Source organism: Dama dama, chromosome 6 (genome assembly GCF_033118175.1).
Source record: "Dama dama isolate Ldn47 chromosome 6, ASM3311817v1, whole genome shotgun sequence".
Taxonomy (NCBI): domain Eukaryota; kingdom Metazoa; phylum Chordata; class Mammalia; order Artiodactyla; family Cervidae; genus Dama; species Dama dama.
This window is the reverse complement of record NC_083686.1, coordinates 14,088,045-14,111,616: the sequence shown is the minus strand read 5'-3', so window position 1 is coordinate 14,111,616 and position 23,572 is coordinate 14,088,045. Positions and strand designations below refer to the sequence as shown.

At 51.5% G+C, this 23,572-nt stretch overlaps 1 protein-coding gene and 1 long non-coding RNA gene across 3 annotated transcripts in view; one reads left to right on the top strand and one right to left on the bottom strand.

The window, feature by feature from the left end:
* Window positions 1-23,572, top strand: part of PPP2R2C (protein phosphatase 2 regulatory subunit Bgamma) — a 164,230-nt gene that overhangs the window by 93,305 nt on the left and 47,353 nt on the right. For both annotated transcript variants that reach the window (XM_061145170.1, XM_061145171.1), the window contains exons 2-4: window positions 12,732-12,829; window positions 15,205-15,370; window positions 18,546-18,658. In XM_061145170.1, the coding sequence (XP_061001153.1) occupies window positions 12,732-12,829; window positions 15,205-15,370; window positions 18,546-18,658 (377 nt within the window). The remainder of the gene's footprint in view (window positions 1-12,731; window positions 12,830-15,204; window positions 15,371-18,545; window positions 18,659-23,572) is intronic.
* On the bottom strand, window positions 850-12,494 carry LOC133058469 (uncharacterized). The gene is made up of 5 exons (XR_009693339.1): window positions 12,255-12,494; window positions 4,602-4,774; window positions 3,738-3,955; window positions 2,797-2,883; window positions 850-1,321 (listed from the first exon to the last, which is right to left on the bottom strand). It is a non-coding gene; the product is annotated as an uncharacterized LOC133058469 (long non-coding RNA).

Sequence of the window (23,572 nt, the reverse complement as noted above, 5' to 3'; positions counted from 1 at the left end):
TTTAGTGTCTATTTTCTCCACTAGAGAGTGAGCTTCTTGTGGGGCATGAACACTCTGGGTTCCCAGTGTTTACAACATTGCTTGGGATACAGTAAGTACTCAATTTTTTTGACTTCTTCTTGTGATAACATATACAGAAGGTAAAGTTTATGACTTTATTTTCAAGGATACAGTTTAGTGACATTAATTCCATTCATAGTGCTATGCAACCATCACCACTATCCATTCCCAGAACTTTTTCATTATCCCAAACAGAAACTCTGTTCTTTTTTTTTTTTCATTTAGTCTTTTATCCAACAGTCCACATTAAAAACATCAAACTCTAGCCAACAATTCCCTTTAAAGGATAATTTAAACCACGACTCCTCCATTAATCTTCTTTTGAATGAGTCAGTTAGCAATGGGCAGACTTTCTGGGTGCCTGCCACATGCAGGGTAAACCTTCCAGCAGCCTTGAAGGGTGTGGAAGGCCATCTCTGTTTCACAGACAACCAAATCAATGCAGAGAGGTGAAGTGCCTTACCCAAGGTCACACGGCCATTAAGAGTGGGATTTGAACACAGATCTTCCCCTGTGCCAGGCGGCACCAGCACCGTGGCATAACTACACTTTAAGGACATGATAACATCAGCCAGCCACAGGCCATCCGGCTTCTCCCCACCCAGGCTTCCCTCTGCAGCCCCGGTCTCCAAAGGTCATTGTGACTGTCATGACTGTCGCACAGTCGTGTCTGACTCTTTGCGACCCCATGGACTGTAGCCCGCCAGGCTCCTCTGTCCATAGAGATTCTCCAGGCAAGGATACCGGAGTAGGTTGCCATGCCCTCCTCCAGGGGATCTTCCCAACCCAGGGATCGAACCCAGGTCTCCTGCATTGCAGGCAGATTCTTTACCACGACTTTACCACTGAGCCACCAGGGAAGCCTCCCCAAAGGTCATTATCTGAGCCAAGTATCCCCACCATCCTCACCTCTGACTGGCTGATGACAAGTAGGCACATTTGGAGAACATCATTCAAGGTTTCAACCTTCCATTTCACCTGGAGGTCTCTGAGCAGGTCCTGAGATAATTGAATTATTATTATTATTATTATTTTAGCCTTTAAAATTAATTAACACTAGGCCCAGTTTAAATGTTCACTCTAGGTCTTCTATTTGGGTGTGCTTTCCTTTTACAAAGCTAGCTTGATGGAGGTGTGTTGGGTCCAGGACTCCCCCACATGGCCCTGTTCTGGACATGGAGAGATGAGATGAGGCATCATGGGCAGTTCCCAGCACAGACATCAGGGCTCTTGGTCTTTGTAGTTCCCAATGCCGCTCATTCTGAGAAAAGGAGGGGGTGCAATTTTAGAGAGGCGCTGACCTGCCCAGGGTCACCAGACAGAAAGAAGTGAAATAGGCACTAGATCCCGGGTGCAGGGTGGATGTCCCAACTGTGGGCTGGGACCACGGCTCCTGAGTAACTCTCCCACCTGTGGACCCCTGGGGAGGAATGCCTCCTTCCTGCCCTAACGTGAAAGGTCCAGTCCCTCACGGACAGAGCCAGGGTCCTGGGCCTCCGACTGCAGGGGTGGGAGGTGGGTGCAGGTACCCACTCCACACAAATCCCCCTCAAACCTCCCACAAGCCCCTTCCCATCTATCTCCATGCAGGTGACCTGTCCAGGGAGGCCTGCCTTGGCCCAGGCGTGGTATCCCAGCTGTCTCCACCCCACCTCTAACCCCAGCCCTCACCCTCCACCAAGCTCGGGATGCAGGGGGGATCTTCTCACTAGACCTGCTTGTGAGATGGGGGCCCAGGCAGGTCCATGCCTTCCTGATCACCCTCAGAGGGCTAAGTGACTTCTCATCCCACACCCAGTAATGAATGTCCAATCCCAGCCGACGGTCCAGACATGGCATTTCTCCTGTGTCCCCACAGCAGGGCCTGTTGGTGCAGTGGGAAAGGGGCTGGGGTCCTCCAGCTTCTGCCCACAACCCTCCATTGGCTGTGAGGCTGCTGGTGCTTTTGCCTGCTCTGGGTGGGCCTGGCAGGTGGACACAGCTGCCCGCTTCTCTCATGGGTCCTGCGCTGGTGATCTGGAAGTTTCCTGCCAAGCTACCTTTTGTAGAGCCCTGGACACGGGCAGTCACAGCTGTACGTCTCGTGGTTTTCCTCACCTCCTGGACACAGTGGCCTCCCTCTGCTGCTTTCTCCTTGATCCCTGGGGAGCGAGCCGGCACGGCTAAGAGGACCTATGCCAGCTCTCTTCTGTCCCCAGGAAGCACACGGGTGAAAGCCATTGCTCTTCCACATCCCCAGCAGAGTCAGAGTCCAGGCCCCAGATCCCTTTTGCTCTCAGAGTCTTAGGCCAGAGTCTCCTACCTTCAGGAAGCATACTTTGGAGTCCTGTGGGGGTCTCCCTAAGCTTGGGGAGGGAAGATGTGGGTGAGGACTCACCCCTTAGGACCTGCTATCTCCCAAGAAATGTCTTCACCAATCTCCCTGCCCGCCATCTCTGATCCCTTTAAATGTCTTGGGAAGCACCAGGCCAGAGAGTCAAGTTCTAGAGCCAGCCTTGGCGTCAATCCCACCAGGTGGGCAGCTTTTGGCCACTTATTAATCCTCTCTGTGCCTCAGTTTCTTCATCTGTACAATGGGAACAATCCCTCCAGCAACTTCATGGAGGAAAGGTCATTCATGACACGTGTAATGCGCTAGAACAGTTCCCAGGAAGTAGCATGGGGGTTAGTGTTTGTATAAGCCCTTCTGTCCATCGGGTCCCAGTGCCGCAGAATGGGTTCTCAGGACTCACTCACCTTGCTCTGCAGTCCTGATGCCCATCTGGCTGGTGCTTCTGTTGGAGTTGAGGTAGGAGCAGCCCCATGTCAGCAGCCTGTTCTCACCTGCCGGAGTCAGTGAGAGCATTCCCATCTTACAGGTGGGGAGAGGTGAGACTCGCTCCAGGCTACACACCCACTGAGCAGGAAGTGAGGCCTTGAGCTGGAGCCGGTTTCAAGCTTCTGTCCTCCTGTGGCCTCACACCCTCCCCCACCCCCCGGGCGGTCACAGAGCTCCTGTGAGAGGCTGTGATACGAACAAAGGGACCCAGATGGCGGCACACAAGACTCCGGTGGCTTCAGCAACACGAGCTGAGGCCGGGAGAGTGAGTAGGGTTGTTGGCTGAGCTGTGAAGGGGCAGCTTGGCCATCAGAGCACAGAGCAGACAAGGCATCTTGGTGGGGTGGGGATGGCGTGGGCTGGTGGGTGCGAGTCCTACTGGAGAAATAGACTACAGCTAAGAGCTTTTGCTGATCAGGAAAGTCTTTCCTTTTGAATGATTTCCCCACCTCTAAAAATAAAGATGATCTCCAAAGCAGACCGGGGGCGGGGCGTGGGGATGGCCATACTCTGCCAGTAGCCCTTTTGTCTCACTCAGCTGCTGCTGCATAACAGACACTGCTCTGTGGCTTCAAATCGCAAGCCTGCACTTTCGCCCCTGAGTCTATGGGTCAGCTGGGTGTTTCCTCGCGTATTGGTGGTACTCATTCTCATGTGTGGGCTTCCCAGGTAGCTCACTGGTAAAGAATCCGCCTGCCAATGCAGGAGACATGGGTTCGATCCCTGGGTAGGGAGGATCCCCTGGAGGAGGGCATGGCACCCCACTCCAGTATTCTTTCCTGGAGAATTCCACAGAAAGAGGAGCTGGTGGGCCACAGTCCATGGATTCGCAGAGTTGGACACGACTGAGCACACGCACCCATGCATTCTCGTGTGGACTGTAGCTGCAGGTCAGGAGGTGTCTCTGCTGTCCCCACTGGGCTTGATGCCGTGTTCGGTGATGGACCAGCCATGGGCTGGCCTAGGATGGATGACTTTGGCTGTACCAGCTCTTCCACATGGCTTCTCGCCATCATCGAGCACGATAACCGCTTGAGGCCCAGTCTTGGACCAGCACCCCCTACCTTCCTCTGCATTCTGTTGGCCAAAGCAAGTCACAGGTCAGAGTAGAGTCAAGGATGGGGGCACGGACCCCACCTCTGGATAGGAGGAACCCAGAAATCACATTGTAGAGGAAGTGAATAGAGGAAGCCGCTGAGGGGGCATTGACATCATAAATCTGCCACCCTTCCTGTTCTTCAAGACACCACTCCTGTGTGATTACTGTTCCACGAGGCGTTCCTGCATCCTACCCCTTGCCATCCTGAAGTCGTCACTTCCCCTGGGCACCTCTTCACCTCCCACACATCTCCCTGGACCTGGAGCGGCCCTTGAGAACCGGCTCGGCTTCTCTCTGGGTCCTTATCCCCAGGGTCCAGCCTGGCCCCTCCTCCCATGCAAACCCATACAAAGATGCTGGGTAAGCTTTGCTCATGGAGTCCCATCCTTGACTGATGCCGGGCACACACGGAGCCTCCTTCCTCTCACCAAACACCCTCATCAATAGCGGACAGAACCTGTTTCCTCTCCCACCTGCCTCCCCCTGCAGCAGCCCTGATGACTCCGACAATACTAATTAAATGCAGCAATCCCATCAGAAGGATCAAGCTGGGCTTTCCAAGGGCCCCCTCTCCGCTGTGAGCTCTGACGCTGATGGATCATTAATGGTGTCGACAGCACTTACCGTGATGGATGGTGAGGGACGAACGGGGGAGGAGTCCCCCTGACGAGCAGCTTAATCTCCTCCTCCAGTTTGCAGCCCTCTGCCAGGGTTTCCGGGGAGCTTTCCAGTCCACAGAGCTGTGTGAATTTCACAGAAACCCTAGAAGAACTGTGACCAGGCAACAATGACAGCTCCTGTTTTATGGAGGAGACAGTCAGGGCTCAGAGAGGGTGTGGTTTGGGTGAGGCTTCCCAGGTGGCGCTAGTGGTAAAGAACCCGCCCGCCAATGCAGGAGAAGTAAGAGATGCGGGTTCCATACCTGGGTCCGGAAGATCCCCTGGAGGAGGAAATGACAACCCTCTCCAGTACTCTTGCCTGGGAAATCCCACGGACAGAGGAGCCTGATGGGTAGTCCATAGAGTTGCAAAGAGTCGGACACGACTGAAGTGACTCAGCACACACACACAGTATGTACTGAGGTTGGGACTGGAATACCTTCCTCTTGATGAAAAAGTCACAGCGGGCGTCTTTGAGCTCCAAGGGCTGATCTTCCCCCATGCAGTGCCAGGAGAAACCGCAGCCCAGGGCGGGGCCTGGGTGCTCCAGGCCTTTGCCCACACAGTCCTGTTTCCTCTCTGTTCTCTCTGCACATTGGTTGGAGCCTCTGTGACAAACTGCCACACACTCAGTAGCTTGAAAGAACAGCGACTTCTTTCCTCACAATTCAGGAGGCTGCGAGACTGAGGTCAGGGTACCCGTAGGGTCGTGCTCGCTCTGAAGGCTCCAGGGAAGAATCTGGCGCAGGCCTCTTCCAGCTCCTAGTGGGACCAGCAATCCCTGATAATTCTCAGCTAGTAGATGCAGCACTGCAGTCCCTGCCCGCGTTGTCACAGAGCCTTCCCCCGTAGGTCTGTGTGTGTCCCTACATGGCCTTCTTCTCAGGACACCAGTCAGTGGTGCAGGGCCCACATCATCCAGTAGGACTTTATCTTAACTGAATCATCTGCAAAGACTATTTTCAAATAAGGTCACAGTTCCCTGGTGGCTCAGATGGTAAAATATCTGCCTGCAATATGGGAGACCTGGGTTCCATCCCTGAGTCGGGAAGATCCCCTAGAGAAGGGAATGGCAACCCACTCCAGTATTCTTGCCTGGGAAATCCCATGGACCGAGGAGCCTGGTGGGCTACAATCCATGGGGTTGCAAAGAGTCAGACATGACTGAGTGAATAACACTTTCACAGGTACCAGGGGTAGGACATCTACGTATGTTTGGGGGACCCAGTTCAACCCACAGCACGGTCTTTGACTGCCCATCTCTGGCTCTGGCTCTCCGGGTGGACCTGTCCCTGGGCTGGTTACTTGGGACACCACCCCTGACTTCTTCCTGAGTCCATACTGGACCACAGGGTGGCTTTCTGGCTCCCAGACCAGGTGGCTCTGGGCTTGCACCGAAAGGGCTGCGTTGCACCCAGTCCCAGAGGATTGACTGATGGCTCTTTGTCCAGTGGTCCAAGCTGCCCCTATCCACTCTGCCTCACCATCTGGGGGACTCCCAGAGCTGCAGCAGACGGAAGAGGGGACCGCACAAGTAGAAGGACGCCATGGGTTTTCATGTGGCTGTCATCACTCACAGCAGGGAGGCTTGGAGCACCTGCCAGTCATGGGTGGGCTTGGCAGACCTCTCCCGGTGGCTGATTTGGGACCTTGAGCCTGAGGCATCAGATGTTGGCACCTGGGCCCTACAGTGTGGGGACAGGTTCCTGCCAGTGCAAAAGCTCTGCACCATATGGGACTTCCGGCAAGTATGTCGCCTCTCCATCAAGTTTTCTTATCTCTAAAGACAGAGCAGTAAGAGGTCAGTAGGCTTGTCCTGAGATTAAATCACTGGTCCATGAAGAGCTCTCACCAAAGTGTCTGTGTTTTTCCTTTATCCTTGAGAAGTATTTCCATGAATACAGAAGTCTGGGTTTACAGGTGTTCAGATTTTCCTAAAAGCCTCTGGACTCCATTATTTCTGATGAGAAGTCGGCTGATGGGAAGTTATCTGATTCTTGGTGCCTCTGAATATAATATGTGATTTTTGTTCTTGCTTCTAACAAAATTTCATCTTTGTTTTGGTTTACAGCAGTTTGAAGTTTAGTTGTGATTTATTGGTATTTATCCTACGTGGAGGTAGCTGAGCTTCCTATATTTGTAAATGAGAGACTTTCAACATATTGAGGCATTTTTCAGTCACTATTTCAAGTCGTCTATTCTCTCCTTTCCTTCTGGAACTCTAAATGTATATATATAAAGACTTGTTGATGTTGTCCCAGAGATTCCTGAGAATCTGTGTTTTTTCCTTTTTATTTTCTTTCTGTTCTTCAGATTGGGTAATTTCTATTAATATATCTCCAAGTTCACTAACTCTTCTGTCATCTCAAATTTCCTGTTAGGCAATTCAGTGATTTTCCTATATGGCATTTTCAGTTATAGATTGTTTGTTTAGCTCTTTTTAAAATAGTTTGTATTTCTCTGTTGAAATTCTCTTTCTTTTCATGCAGTGGGAGCATATTTTCCTTTATATCCTTGGACATAGTTGTAATAACTATTTCATTTGCTAATTCTGATGTCCAGGGAACTTCAGGGTCTGTTTCCTCAGTTGTCTTTATATTCACTTTGGGTGATATTTTCCTATTTCTTTGTATATCTTCATATAATTTTGGAGAATATCTTGGCTGTTGAGAATGATGATACTACAGAGATACTAGATGTTTGCTATGTTCCTCCAAAGAGCGTTTTTGTTTCTTTTTGCATTTGCAAACAAATTTTGCAACTTCCTGGGTGGCTCAGATGGTAAAGAATCTGCCTGTAATGCAGGAGACCTGGATTTGATCCCTGGGTAAGGAAGATCCCATGGAGAAGGGAATGGCTACCCAGTCCATCTCTTGCCTGTATTCTTGCCTGGAGAACCCATGGACAGAGGAGCCTGGCACAAGCTACAGTCCTTAGAATTGCAGAGTCAGACACAACTGATTGACTAACACACACACACACACACACACACACACACAACTTGGTTGAACTCAACTTGAAACTCAGTCCCAGTACAAATCCCAGTTCACTTCTTTCAGACTTAACATCTCTGCATGCAGTCTGTTGTATATGTGCAGTTTGCAACCAGCGAAACACTGGAGCAGAGTTTATGTGTTGCATTTGGGGACTCCTCTGTAGACCCATTTTCCAGGATTAAGTACCTCATTTTCCAGCTACGAGGTCTTCCTCAGATTCTGTCTTATCGAGTTGAAGAGTATGACTTTCTATCTGTTTCAGTAGCCACAGACTAGAATCTGTCCTAAGGCTAAAAGCCACGAAAATGAGAAACTCACCCAGTGCTGCCTCTTATTGCAATTGCTGTCTCCCCTGCAGGGCCTACCATCCAGGGAGGGGCACATAGTGGGCATGAGACCATAGATGTAGGAAAGACCACTGTACAGGAGAACAGGAGGACTCTACCGGAAGACTTCCTGGGGGAGGTGGTATTGAGGCTGGAGATGTGTCAAACATTCTAAAATGAAAGGATGGATTTTCTGATTGTGTGGTTTTACTGATGAGAACTTCCGCCTCTCAGGGGAGGCAACTTTTCCGAAGGCAAACTCTAGAAGACACTTAACTGTAACAGTGAGTAGATGTTAAACACCCACCAGCCCCTTCCTGGGCCTGGGGAGGCACTGCCCTGGCCTGAGGTCTGTAGCTGCTCTGTCGGTGTTTGCAGAAGGGGACTGGAGGGCCCGGTGCTCAGGACTCCCAGGTCTGCACAGTGAGGTTGAATGTCAGCTCTATCTGGCACATTTCTGAACTAGCCACTGTGATTTCTGCGGAGGCCAGAAGCAAAGACAAGAGAGAGTTCTGATTTTCTGTCCAGCAAATTTTGGTCATTCATCATTCCTTGGTGTTATAGTCCTTTGTTGTTGTTGTTCAATGGCGAAGTCATGTAAGACTCTTTGCAACCCCATGGACCATAGCACATCAGGCTTCTCTGTCCTCCACTGTCTCCCAAAGTTTGCTCAAATTCATGTCCATTGAATCAGTGATGCTGTCTAACTGTCTCATCCTCTGTCACCCCCTTCTTTTGCTTTCAATCTTTCCCAGCATCAGGATCTTTTCCAGTTAGTCAGCTCTTTGAATCAGGTGGCCAAAGTATTGGCACTTCAGCTTCAGCATCAGGCCTTCCAATGAATACTCAAGGCTGATTTCCTTTAGGATTGACTGGCTTGATCTCCTTGCAGTCCAAGGGACTCTCAAGAGTCTTCTCCAGCAACACAGTTTGAAAGCATCAATTCTTTGGTGCTCAGCCTTCGTTATGGACCAACTCTCACATCCACACATGACTACTGGAAAAACCACAGCTTTGACTATATGAACCTTTGGTGGCAAAGTGATATCTCTGATTTTTACTACGCTGTCTAGGTTTGTCTTTGTCATAGCTTTCCTTCCACAGAGCAAATGTCTTTGAACTTCATGGCTGCAGTGACCGTCTGCAGTGACCGTCTGCAGTGATTTTGGAGCCCAAGAAAATAAAATCTGTCACTGCTTCCACTTTTCCCCCTTTTATTTGCCATGAAATGATGGGACCAGATGCCATGATCTTGGTTTTTTAATGTTGAGTTTCAAGCCAGCTCTTTTACTCTTTTCTTTCACCTTCATCAAGAGATTCTTATAGTTATTTCTCCTTTCCAAAGGCTCTCATCTCCACCATCTCTCCTGAGTTTCTAATCCTGGGCAGACTCTGCTATAGCCATGCTACAGATGACAAGACTGAGTCTCAGAGAAGTGATGTAGCCCACCCAAGCCACATAGCCCATGTGTTGAAGTCAGGACTCCAACCCAGGACTTCTGGCTGGTCCATGAACAGCTCAGGGGGTTGTCACTGTCAGTGGGCCCCCATCCATCTCCTCAGCTGCCAACAGAAATAATAGTCATATCTCCCTCAGGGGCTGGCGTGAGGTTCAAAGGAGGCAGCGGATATAAAACTGACATATAAATTGTAAATTTCCTGCAGACATTAATGTCTGTTACTGTGGTAACTGCCCAGCATTTATATGACCACATTTGCTCTGGATACCAGTGGTTACATTGGCATTTTAGTTTAATAGCGTTGTTATTTTTCCATCATAAAAATAATATATATTATGCATGTGTCCTAACTCATTAAATTGCATACATTAAATAATATGCATTTTGTGTATATCAATTACAACCTCAGTAAAGCTATTAAAAATATACTCATTCATTACAGAAAATCTAGAATACATGGGAAAATAGAAAGAAGAAGGAAAAAATTTTTCTTTCCGCTACCTTAAAGCAGTCTCTGTTTAACATGGCAGCTCAGCTGGTAGACAATCCACCTACAATGTGGGAGACCTGGGTTTGATCCCTGGGTTGGGAAGACCCCCTGGAGAAGGAAACAGCTGCCCACTCCAGTATTCTGGCCTGGAGAATTCCATGAACTGTATAGTCCATGGGATCACAAAGAGTCGGACACGACTGAGCGACTTTCAAAAGCTATTAAAAATATATTCATTCATTACAGAAAATATAGAAAACATGGAAACACAGAAAGAAGAGGGGAAAAAAGTTCTTTCAGCTACCCTAAAGCAGCCTCTGTTTAAGGTGATAGAAAATTCTCTTCCAGCTAGTTTGCCCTCTGCCCAGTTTGTTTGCTATCTAACATGGCTGTGATCACTGGGCTATATAATTAAAAACACTTTATACACAGTTCTATATCCTGCTCTTTCCCCCTAAGGGACTGTTGACATGAAGCAGTGAGAACCAGCCCCACGTGTGGGAACCGGGCCCTGCTGGCCTGTGGCTCCAGCTGTTACCTTCCTGCGTCCCTGGACCAGGCAGGCTGTCCACGCAGGGACAGTGCTGGGCAGCTGGAGCCTGATGCCCTTCCCGGTTCCACATTCAACAAGCATCTCCATGGTCCCCAAGAGCTGGTCTCCTCGCTTTTTATCTCCCTTTATCCCATTCCAGTATTCTTGCCTGGAGAATCCCATGGACAGAAGAGCCTGGCAGGCTGCAGTCCATAGGGTCACAAAGAGTCAGACACAACTGAAGCAACTTGGCATGTGCACACACATCTTTACGCTGAATGACATGTGCTCTGATCCTGATCGACGAGTACACCCAGCCCAGCATCCTGCCTCTGAATCACCTTCCCTCTGTCCCCACTGAGATGTCCTTTCACCATCAGAGCTGGCCTTTCCCTGTGGCTCAGAGGCCAGTGTGGGTCAGGCGCTTGATTGGAAAAGGTAAAGGTGTGTATGGAATTGGAAATAGGAGTGGGAAAACCACTCGAAGTTAGAGAGCAGGTCTTGAGACAAAAGGTAGCTGGTATTTTGAGAATCAGCAAGGAACCCAGATTGGGATGGAAGAGCTTGGCTGAGAGTAGTGGACGATAAGGGGGTTCCTTACCATTTGCTGAATTAAAACACAGAGCATTCAACAATAAACACTGGTTATCACACATCTGCCAAGGGTTTCAGAGAAGGCAATGGCACCCCACTCCAGTACTCTTGCCTGGAAAATCCCATGGACGGAGGAGCCTGGTAGGCTGCAGTCCATGGGGTCACTAAGAGTCGGCCAGGACTGAGTGACTTCACTTTCACTTTCATGCATTGGAGAAGGAAATGGCAACCCACTCCAGTGTTCTTGCCTGGAGAGTCCCAGGGACAGGGGAGCCTGGTGGGCTGCCATCTATGTGGTCACACAGAGTCGGACACGACTGAAGCGATTTAGCAGCAGCAGCAGCCGCCGAGGGCTTGGGACCGTAACATGAAGGAATGATGAATGACCAAAATTTATGCAGGAAGTCAAAGTTATTTATCTTTGCTTCTGGCCTCCACAAAAATCGCAGTGGCTAGTTCAGAAATGTTCCAGATAAAGGTGAGATTCAGCCTCACTGTGCAGGCCTTGGAGTGCTGACCACCAGGCCCTCCAGGCCCCCAGGCTTGCTTGGGCTGGGTGAGCTGGATGGCTGTGCTGCAGGCCTGGGCAGGTCCTGCTCCAGGAGGCAGCAGAGACTCAGAACAACTGCTTGTCTGCTGGCATCCCGCAGGCCAAAGCCAGTCACAAGGGGTGGTACCCAGTCAAGTGCCAGGATTAGGTACCAGACAGGGTGAAGGTTTGGGCTCCTGATATGGCCTGCCTCTGGGGGCTGCAGGTCACTCAAGGCTTTAGACATTCTGAGACCTTTGCTTTCTCTTTGTTGGTGGGGAGCTTCTAGAAAGTTCTGAGAAGGCTCCCTCTGGCTGCTCTGTCAGGGCCAACTTGTGTTCTGGCTGGGAGAAATAGAGGGGCCCCAGTAGGAGACTGTCACGGTCCTCCAGGCAAGAGGCAGGAGAAGGGATGGAATGTGGATGTATCTCGAAGGCTGAGCCAATAGGATTGTACATGGAGGGTGAGAGAGAGGAGTCAGGATGATCCCAAGGCTCAGGCCCGAGCCAGAGGGAGAATGGAACTGCTATTGCTGGGGTAGGAAATGATGCAAGGAGGGGGCTTGAGCAGAAGCACCCCATGATTTGGCAGCCTTAAGGCTGGCCCTCTCCCTGGCCATTCTAAGGAGAACTCAACATGGGCGAGAGGAGGGGAGGAGGGATACCAGCCAAGGGACTGGCCGAATGCCTACCTGGGGCCGCCGCCAGGAGGAGTGGTCAGTTCTGCAGTTTGTTTGAAGGTAGATCCACTGTGCCGAAGCCTGACCAAGGTTTTGGGTGTGTGCAGAGTCCAGGCCAAGAATGTGATGATGATGGGAGTCCCATTCCTGGGGACCTCAGTAAGGAGCAGGGAGGACTACAGTTAGTCTCCGTGGCCCCCAGAGTCGGGCTAGTGAGTTTCAGATTTGCATCCAGGTCGCCTGATGAGCACAGAAAGCAACCCCCTTTCAACTGTGTCTGAAAGGAAGGGGAGGAGGAAGGAAATAAAGTCTCCCGTGAACAAGTCTCGGTCCTACAGCCATTGGGGAAGGGAGGGGGGGCCAGGCAGGGCTCCTACAACCCAATGAGGGCCCTGGGGGGCGGGAGGGGGCAGTCCCGTCCACCTACACATCACTGGGTCCTAATGAGCCACGCCCTCCTGTCTCTGTTCCCCCCGCCCCCCACCACAGCCGATATCATCTCTACCGTCGAGTTCAACCATACTGGGGAGCTGCTGGCCACAGGCGACAAGGGTGGCCGAGTTGTCATCTTCCAGCGGGAACCGGAGGTGCGGTGGGGCCTGGAGGGAGGGAGGGCTACTCAGCCTGGGCTTTAACCCACAGGGTGCCACGTGCAGCACCCCACCGGGGTGCCTGGGCTGGAAGGAAAGGGTGCCCTGGCATGCAGGGATGGGACCTGGCAGGTCTCAGGGAGGGAATCCACCTGGTCGGCTCAGAGTACCATATTCTGAACCCCCTCTGCTGAGGGGTCACTGTGTCCTAGACCCTGGAGAAACAGACTCCTGATTAAACTGCCCTCTGCCTGTGTGGGCTTCTCTGGTGCCTCAGACAGTAAAGAATCCACCTGCAATGCAGGAGACCTGAGTTCGATCCCTGGGTTGGGAAGATCCCCTGGAGGAGGGCATGGCAACCCACTCCAGTATTCTTGCCTGGAGAAATTGCCATGGACAGAGGAGCCTGGCGGGCTACAGTCCATGGGGTTGCAAAGAGTCAGACATGCCTGAGCGAATAATGACAGCGCTGCCTGTGTGAGCTGGAGCTGTCCCAACCAGAGCTGGGTGGAGGGGAGGAGGGACCTTCCCCAGCCGTGGGCCGGCCCTCCGTCTAGGGTTGATGATTTGACTCAGCCCGGGGCCTTGCCCCAGTGAGTTCTGTTGTCTGGAACAGCCTGCCTGGAGGCATGTTTCTGAGTCACTGGAAGAACCTGGTGGTTAAAAGGCCGTGTTTGTTGAGCACCTACTACATGCAGACACTGCATATGCTTCTCCCATTTACTCTTCACTGCCCACCTCCAAGGGTGGAGACCCAAACCTCATTTCCTAAATGAGGACCTTTGCAGAGTCACCCAGCCAGTAAGCAAAGTCTAGGAATAGAAAGCAAGACTGGGTGTGGTCTGTCGGCCACACACAGCACCCTTCTTCCCAGAGGGGGCTGGGATCAGATGCTGAAGACAGGATGGTGCAACACCAAGGCAGTAAGGGGAGGGGGAGGGAGGAGAGGAGATGCCAGACGAGGAAGAGAAGGAGACAAGGGGGCCGGAGGGAAGGATGAAGGGGTGACGGGCAGAGGGGCTGAAGGATCACTCTCCTCCCTCCAGTTCCTCAGCATCGTCCCCATGCCGAGGTGCCCTGAGGTCTGCCTTCACCCACGTTCATTCCCATAACCCTCCCTCACCACCACCCTAGAGGTGCCATTCAGCGCTATTACCATCCTCAGTTTACAGATGAGGAGACCAGAGCTCAGAGGGCTTGCAGTAACTTATCAAGGACACACAACCAGAAGGCAGATAGCTGGGAATTGGTTATCTAAGCCCAGTCCTGTGGCTCGAGCACTCTGATTCATGAGAAGGACCAGGGGCCTCCACTGGAGATTGCAAAGTCATCTGTTTTTGCCAAACTGCAGAAAGAAATTAAATTGGCAGAGGCAGGTTTCTCAGTTTTGAATATTTCTCCTTTAATTTTTTTTCCTAATCCCAGTCCCACTGACCTTTGCCATAGCCAGTGCTAATAGGAGATGAAGTGAATGAGAGGCAAAAATACTGAAGAATTTTGAAGCTTTCCAAAAGTAAAAGAGGAAAAGAAATAGAAATAGATACTCTCAAAAGGCCAACAGGAAACTTAAAGTTGTGCTTGGTTAAATTTTTTTTTTTTTTGGTTGAATTTCTTTATTTTGCTCCCAAGTAGTTGTAGTTTCATGTTGTCATATAAACTTGAATTGTCTACCAAGAAGTGGTCCCTAGTGCCTGCAATGGACTCACCAGCTGACTATTTGGGGAACTCCATCAGAAGGTCCTTATTCTAATAAGTTTGGCTGCCTAAACCGGGAGGGGAGCCCGGACCTCAGGACAGTCGGTGTGTGTGGTGGGGGGAGACAATACTTTATCCCAGTCTATCCCTATGCCTGACATTGAAGGATGTTCTGCTCTAATGTTAATTCTGCTCCAAAATTCATTCATTCCTCAAGCCAGGCCCAAGTTAGACCCAAGGATGTAAGGAACAGGTCAGACCTCAAGTCTGTCTTGGTGCCAGACAGACCTCAGTGGAGTGAGTGACACCACTGTGTGGACACCTGGCCTTGGGGGAGAGGGTCGATTCACCTCTGAGCCTCCACTTGCTCATCTATTAAGTGGTAGGAGTTTTGCCCATCATGGAGGGGCATCAAGGATAGAACGAGAGGAGGCATGAGAAGCACTTAGTGTCCCGTGCATAGTAGGTGCTCAGTAAACGCCGGCTCCCTTGGTTGCCCTTCTTCTTACTTGTTGCCCTGAGGGGGCAATGGGGCTGGGCCAGGGCCACAGAGCAAGGTATTAGACATTTTAAAAACAGAGCTTCCTTGGCCTTGGCCATGGCCGTGCCGGGCGCTGTGCAGATTCGGCCAGCTCCCGCCCCACCATCCCGGAGCTCAGGGTCTGGTTTCCTTGCAGAGCAAAAATGCGCCACACAGCCAGGGCGAGTATGACGTCTACAGCACTTTCCAGAGCCACGAGCCAGAGTTCGACTATCTCAAGAGTCTGGAGATAGAGGAGAAAATCAACAAGATCAAGTGGCTCCCGCAGCAGAATGCCGCCCATTCCCTGCTGTCCACCAATGGTGAGGCGGCCAGGCCGGTCTGGGTGTGTGCGTGTGCATTTGTGTGCATGTATGTGTGTGTATGTGTGCGTGCGTATGCATGCCTGCTCTTGTCATCAAATGCCATTTTTCACCTCACTTATATTGTGGTCTGGGCTTGTATGTGTGCATGTGTGTGCATGTGTGTGTACGCGTGTGCACATGCATGCCTGCCCTTGTACGTTTGTCATCAAGGGTCACTTTTCACCTCACTTATATTGTGAGCATTTTCCTAGGTCTTTAGAACTCCTAAAAAAAATAATATTTTGAGCAGTGGGTAAGTTTCATGCAGTGAATGTGGTTGCTCAGCCTCTTCCTGTGGTTGGACATGGGCTTATTTCTGCAGCTGTAAATAGCAGCGCCTTGAACATCTCTGTGAATAATCTGGGGGTGGACGAAGGAGGCCAGGTCAGGATAAAGAATAAACACTTGATACAAACTTACCTCTTTGTTTGCATGCCCCCCCCCGCGCAGAATCCCAGATCACCCCAGAGCAGAGGGTCTGACTAGATGGTGGGGGGTCTTCATTTGAGGGTGCAGGAGGAGCACTGGTGTCCTGGCCACTCGCCATCTGCCTCTGGGAGACAGCCCGTGCCCCCGCCAGGCCCCTGAGGAGGCTCCAGGCCAGACCCCTGCTTCACTGTGGTCCACTCGGAGGTGTGGCTCCTGGCACCGTTTTGCCTTGCCCAGTGGTGGGCCTGGGGCCCGAGGCCCCACTTCCCACATTCACATCCCCCTGTTCATCTTCCTTCACCTTACCATGCTCAAAGTTGCCTGGGGTGGGGGTTAAGACAGGCCTGGCTCTGTCCCAGCCTGGGGACCTTGCAGAGTGGCCTCACTTCTCTGATCCTCAGTTTGGTCACCTGGGCTCCCTCTGGGGTTACAATGAGGGTGGAAGGAGGTGGCGCCCACCCAGCACCCCAAGACCAGCCAGTACTGCTCCAGAGTGGGTGAGTCTTGCAAGATGATGTCATCTCTTCCCCGAAGGAGTCAGACTCCTTGGGGAGGCATTTACAGCCTCCCTGGAACCCATCAATCTCAAGCCACCGGCCTACCTCTGTGCTCAAACGCTGGTCCTCTCCGCACGCCCCGGCCCATCCCCTTCTCATCCCTCAGGCCTCTGCTGGGTGTCGCCTCCCACTGAGCCTTCCATGACCTCTCAGCCGAGCCAGGTGAGGAAGGCCCCTCTCATGGGCCTTCCCACTCCTGCAGACCCCCCAGGGCTTGCTCTCTGGGGCTCCTGCCATTCTGATTGTCTGTGTACCCTGTGGGGTGCCTGGCACAGGGTGAAGTTCAGCAAACCCCTGTCTCAGAGCCAGAGGGGCCCTTCCCAGGTGCTGGAACAGAGGCAGTGGGAGGTCCCCCACCCCTGGGCCAGGTCACCCGGGGCAGAAGCCCCTAATGTGGTTCACACCCTGGCCCTGCCGCTTCCCCTTCTAAAGTCAATGGCTGTTCTTGCATTGTGGAGTTATTGGGAGAATAAAAGGAAATCAGATCATAACAAGCTTCGAACTGGGCCGGCAACTGGGCCTCCTTCCAGTGCTGCTTTTTTCTTTTACATCATTTAACAGTGAGTGGCATTCTCTTCCCACCTCTTTGGAGGAAAGGTCAGCTCCAGGAACTCCCTCACACGCCCGCCCTGCAAGGGTCCCGCCCCCTGGTTCTGAATCCCAGCTTCATTCTCTCCTCCCTAGCCCATCCCTGGGTACCTGTCAAGTGTTTAATTGATACCAGTTTTCTCCCCTGGCTTCTCATGAACACGGCAGCGATTGGGCTGCCATACGTGTCAGGGTTCTTGGAGAAACAGAACCAATAGGATGAATGTGTGTGTGTGTGTGTGTGTGTGTGTGTGTGAGTATAGACAGAGATATGGATATATAAATATATGGTGTTATTTGCTCAGTTGTGCCCGACTCTTTGTGATCCCATGGACTGTAGCCCACCAGGCTTCTCTGTCCATGAAAATCCCCAGGCAAGAATACTGGAGTGGGTTGCCATTTCCTTCTCCAGGGGATCTTCCTGATGCAGGGATCAAACCCAGGTGTCCTCCATTGCAGGCAGATTCTTTACCGTCTGAGCTACCAGGGAAGCCCCTATATATGTAAGGAGAGGTTTATTTTCAAGAATTGATGCACACGACTGTGGGGGCGGGTAGGTCCCCAGTCTGCCCAGTGGGCTGGAGACCAGGGAAGAGCCGATGGTGCAGCTCAGATCTGAAGGCCGTCTGCTAGCTGAGCTTCCTCTTCCTCCCAGAACTTTGTTTTGTTTTGTTTTGTTTTCTGCTAAAGCCTTCACCTGATTGGAGGAGACCCACCCACACTGTGGAGGATAATTTACTCTATGGATTTAAATGTTAACCTCATCTTAAAAATACCTTCAGGGCAACAGCCACATGTTTGACCACATATCTGGGTAGCGTGGCTTAGCCACATTGATGCCGACCATGAAACATCACTGCTAGTGAAGACGACTCTTTTGATGTTCTTGGCAGGATCCCAGAGAAGTGAGGCTTCAGGAGAGCTGAGTGTCTGGATGGGTGAGATGCCGCTCAGAAATAGGAAACCACTTACCCTCTTTGGTCTGCCCATGAAGGGTAAAGAACAGGAAGCTTCGTTAGGATGGTCTTTGTGGAAATCAGTTGAGAGACTGATAACTGCCCTTGAAAGGGCCATGCCCTTTGACCCAGCATTATCACCTTTGTGATCAACTGTGAGGAACTAGAGCATGGTTACAAATGTTCTCTTAGCAAAGATGTCTGTTGCATCAGTTTAGAGAAGGAGTTAAATTAGAAAGAGCCTACACATACAAGAGGGCATCCCAGGTGGTTCAGCAGTAAAGAATCCATCTGCCAATGCAGGAGACGCAAGTTCAGCCCTGAGTCAGGAAGATCCCCTGGAGAAGGAAATGACAACCCATTCCAGTGCTCTTGCCACAACAATCCCATGGACAGAGAAGCCTGGCAGCCTGCAGTCCCTGGGGTCGCAAAAGAGTCAAACTCAACTTAGCCACTAAACAACAACGACAATAGATCCAAGAACAGGATAAGGTTCAGTCACTTGTGGGTTGATGCATCCTTATCTAGTGGGCTAAGTGGGTCCTCCATTCTCCATGCTGGTGCTCATCATGTGTCCTGTTTCACTTTGTCCTGTTTTTAAAGATAAAACTATCAAACTATGGAAGATTACCGAACGCGATAAGAGGCCCGAGGGTTATAACCTGAAAGACGAGGAGGGGAAGCTTAAGGACCTGTCCACGGTGACGTCACTGCAGGTAAGTGGTCGCACCTGGCGGGTTCCCACAGCAGGGAGCCGTCTCTTCTTTGTTTATTACACAGTGAGGATCTCAGGACTGGAAGGGCCTTTGATGTCTAAATCACCATCAGGTTCCTATCCCGAACCTAAGTTGGGTTGCTCATTTGTTGGGTGTCCTTGGTTTCCTCCCCAGCAAAGATCATCTTTCTTCTAGAAGTCATGTGATGATAAGGGGAGGTGATGCGTCTCCAGGAAGTACTCTTCAGTTTCACCCGAGGTGGAGAGCACGTCCTCTAATTCCTTATTATCCAGAGAGGGAAACAGAGGCCCAGACACAGGCAGCAACTCACCCAGAGCCATTCAGCAGAGCAAGGGGCAGAGCCGGGAGAACCCATGAGCAGAGCTTTTCAGGTTCCAAGCCCTTTGCCAAGGGGCAGAGTGGCACCTGGAACCTGCGATTCTTGCAGTCTTTACAAAGGATCAGCTGCAAACATTGCTGTTGATGTGAGAGCAGCCAGGAAGGTCAGGTGGTAGAGTGATGCAAAGGCAAACTCTTGCTCCCAACTCGACTAAAAGCAAAAGGACTCATCTTTCTCCAGCAGAGAGGCTGTGAGATATGAAAGAGTTCTGGAGTCGCAGGACCTGGTTTCAAGTCCTGCCTCCCCCACCTCCTGCCGGGGTGACCCTGGGCAGGGCTCTCAGCCTCCACGGACCTCTGATTCCCCATCTGGAACAAGAACAAACACTTCATGGCGAGCGTGTGTCTCCCAAGCACTCTGGCTATAAAAACTCATTCAATCCTCAGCAAAATCCTATAGAGTGGGCACATGATTGTCATCCCCATTTTACAGATGAGCAAATGGAGAGCTGGATCCAAACCCAGGGAAGTCTGGCTCCAGATTCGGCATCGCAGTCTCCTCCGTGAAAGTGAAGTGAGGTCCCTGCCTTATGGCAGAGTCACAGGCATGGTTATTGGCTTCCTGCGGGAAGCACACGGAGGCCACCTTGTCCCTCCCTGACCTCCAGAACCGTGCCAGGAAGAGTGGACGCTTTCAGTCACCCATGTGTTTGCTGGAAGTGATGCCAGATGCATTCATTCAGTCATACTTATTGAGCACCTGCTGTGTGCCTGGCCATGCAGTGAAGGACTTGAGTTCAGATCTGGTCTAAGTCCAGGGCAGGTCCTGCTCAGGGAGTGGACCTCAGAGCCCCAAGACTGGGTGAGACTCAGCATCAGGAGGGGACTGCTCTCCTCGGCCAATCTGAGATGAGTTCACATCTCACGGAATGCTTTCTCCCTGGGTTCTTACCGTCCCTCTGCGTGTGTGATGCTCTGAGAGGCAGTGGTACAGCCTGGTGCCAGGGTGGTGCTACCCACCACTGCTCCGGTGGCCGCGGGCACTCCCCTGCTCCGTGCCTCAGTTTCCTCACCAGCAAACCGGAGATGCTGACCCGTTTTCTCTGCCACGACTTAGCAGCTGCCCACCCAGCAGATTCATAAATATGAAATGGTAATCAATGTTGTCCCCAGAAGGAGGAATAAATGTTTAAACATGCTGGCCTCTAAATGATTGGCAAATTGCACACATAAATTCTGAGAAACGGGGAAAGCCAATTAGCTTCGATGTTGAATAACAGGAGTGAGAGTGCCCCCTGCCCCCCTCACCTCCCAACCCCAAGAAACTTTACGAGGGCTTCATCTGGTGAGAGGATGCAATTATCACCTCTTGATTGGCCTGGCATTTGCGGCGAAGCCAGTGGCCCATGGGAATCTTGTTTATTTCCCTCCCAGGGTCTGAGATTTTTCTCTGTATATCACACACATCCCAAACTGGCACTGGACTCTAAACTAAGGCTGCAGGAGAAGAAAGAGGGAAAGAACTGGGTGCCTGGGTCTCTCCTTATCTGGCCCCTCACCTTGTCTCCTCCCCATTTCACCCAAATCTCCCCAACCCTGTACCTAACCTGGACCGTTCATGCTGGAGGCAGCTACTGTTTACTGAGGACCTGCTCTGTGCTAAGCCCTGTGCTCTGGGGTCCCAGAGCTAAGCAAAGTGAGACTGAGTGCCTATCCTCAAAGTGTACCCAGCCTCCCAAGGAAATAGGCATGTAGTCACCCCCATGCTGGAGGTCAGCTCTGTGACACAGGAACACACAGAGAGGCTTTTCTCTACCCTATTTGGTGAGCTCCTATTCATCCTTTAAAACCCTATTAGCCCCCACCTCTGTAAAACCTTTTCTATACAAGCCAGATGAATCCTTAGCCTTCTCTGTCCACTCTGGCCTTGTGTGTCCCACACTACTTTGTCCTTACTGATCTTGTGTCTGTCTTCCTGCCCCTCATCTTGACTAGTCTATCCCTCTGACAGGGTAGGGGTGGGGGAGGAAGTTTTATTCATGAAACCTTCAGACCTTCACAGCAGGTATCTCTTCCCTCTTCTCCTTTCTTTGCTTCACAACTTTGAAATTTGGTCTGAGGGTGGTAGTGTCTGGCTGGAGCATTGGGTGACCTGTTCTGAGGTTGTCAGGGGGAAACACTATTGCTGGGATGAAGGATTACAGGCTGTGGGAGCCCCAGGGAGCCCCAGGCCCAGTTCAAGAGTAGGCAGGGTTGGAGAAGGTCCCCTGGGCCAAGGAGATTCTCTTGGGTCCGACATCAGCCCGAGTTCAATCCCCACAGCGTGTCTCAACCCAATCCCACACATCGCTTCCTAGTCACCCTTCCAGCCTGGCATCAGCCCCTTCTACCCTGTCACCCTGTCCCCTCACCTGTTTTTATTTTTCTTTGGAGCACCTACTGCTACCTGAAACCACCTCCACACACACATACACACACACTCAGCCTATTGTCGTCTCTCCCATGTGAATGCAAGCAGCGGGCCCCCCATCGCCTGACCCCTCCCACTTCTGATTGGAGTCATGCCTTTTCATTAATACCTGGTGCTTGCTCCCAGGGATCAGAAACCCTGCAGTTAGCTGCCAAAGGTCTGCATTGCCCTTCACTGAAATCTCCTGTCTTCCTCACTCCAAGGCTGGCCTCACTGCCTCTCTCTCGGACACAATTTCCGTCACCCCTACGGCACCCCGCGACTGCCCGGGCCCGCTCTGGAAACCGTGGCTGTGTGAGCCCTGGCCTGGCCACCCCTGGTCACCCCCGAGGAAGGGGGAGGAGGGCACTGGGTACTGAGTGATGTGCCAGGCGCACTTGGCCTGCATTGATTCCTGGATGCCTTCAGCAGGCACTGGCATCGCCCTGCTTACAGATGAGGAAAGTGAGGCCCGGAGAAGTGAAATCTGCGGTGAACGTGACACCCGTAAGCGGCTGGGCAGGATTGAAGCGGCAGTCAGGTTTCAGGTCTACACCTCTGCAGTGACACCCTCGGGGGCAGTCACACCTGACTTCTTGTCCTGGCTCTGTTATTTTATTCCTCCGTGGCTTAGAAGTCTGGTTCATCCTGGCATCTAGTTTTCTTATCAGTGATGTGGGGATGGCAATGCCCAATTCCTGGACATCGGGTCTGGGCCAGGCCTTGAAGACCTCACAGTTTACTGGAACTGGTAGTCCTGCCCAAAACACCCCGCAGTGCACGCCCAGAACCCTGAGAACAGTGTGGTGTGTGCAGCATTCTAGGGGTGAGCAAGGGTGTGACATCCCAGTAGGCAGGCTGCACATCCAAGGGGCTATAAACTCCAGATCTTGCAAGAAGATTTGGGGTTCACTAGGAGAATCCCATGGACTGGGGAGCCTGGTGGGCTAAAGTCCATAGGGTCGCAAAAAGTCGGACACCACTGAAGTGACTTAGCATGTACAGGTGTCCCAAGGGGATGAGCATTCCAGGCAGAGGGCATGGAGGGAAGCAAAGGCATGCTATCTGACGCTGTCTCCGGGAGTTCGTACCTGTTCAGCTAACACCTGCAGCTATTATAGCCACAGCATTCCAGGGCAGAGCTCACAGAAATGTATTTCTCACTCATGGAAAGCTCTGGTTGGGCATGCTGGATGGCACACCGCTTTCCTACAGGGACACAGGTTCCTTCCATCCTCTGTGCCTCCATCCCTAAAGCTTGGACCCTCACCTTCCGGCTATGGAAGGGGAAAGGGAAAGAGAAGGTACAACGGCCTCTTAACTGTCTTGGCCCCCAAGTGCCCGGCATCACTGGATTCACACCCCATTGGTCAGAACAGTCATGTGGCCACAGCTGCCCTTGCAGCTGGGAAATGTAGTCCCTGCCTGGGCAGCCAGTTCCCTATGATCTGTTCAGTATCAGTTCAGTTGCTCAGTCATGTCCTACTCTTTGCAACCCCATGGACTACAGCATATCAAGCTTCCCTGTCCATCATCAACTCCCAGAGTTTACTCAAACTCATATCCATCGAGTCAGTGATGCCATCCATCCATCTCATCCTCTGTTGTCCCCTTCTCCTCCCATCTTCAATCTTTCCCAGCATCAGGGTCTTTTCCAATTAGTCAGCTCTTTGCATCAGGTGGCCAAAGTATTGGAGTTTCAGCTTCAGCATCAGTCCTTCCAATGAACACCCAGGACTGATCTCCTTTAGGATGGACTGCTTGGATCTCCTTGCAGTCCAAGGGACTCTCAAGAGTCTTCTCCAACACCACAGTTCAAAAGCATCAATTCTTGGGTGCTCAGCTTTCTTTATAGTCCAACTCTCACATCCATACATGACCACTGGAAAAACCATAGCCTTGACTAGACGGACCTTTGTCGGCAAAGTAATGTCTGCCTTTCAATAAACTATCTAGGTTGGTCATAACTTTTCTTCCAAGGAGCAAGTGTCTTTTAATTTCATGACTTCAGTAACCATCTGCAGTGATTTTGGAGCCCCCACTCCCCCCCCCCAAAAAAATAAGGGAACAAAAATGTTTGGTGGACAATGTGGCTCTGCCACAGTGTCTTCTCCTTCCCTTTTAGA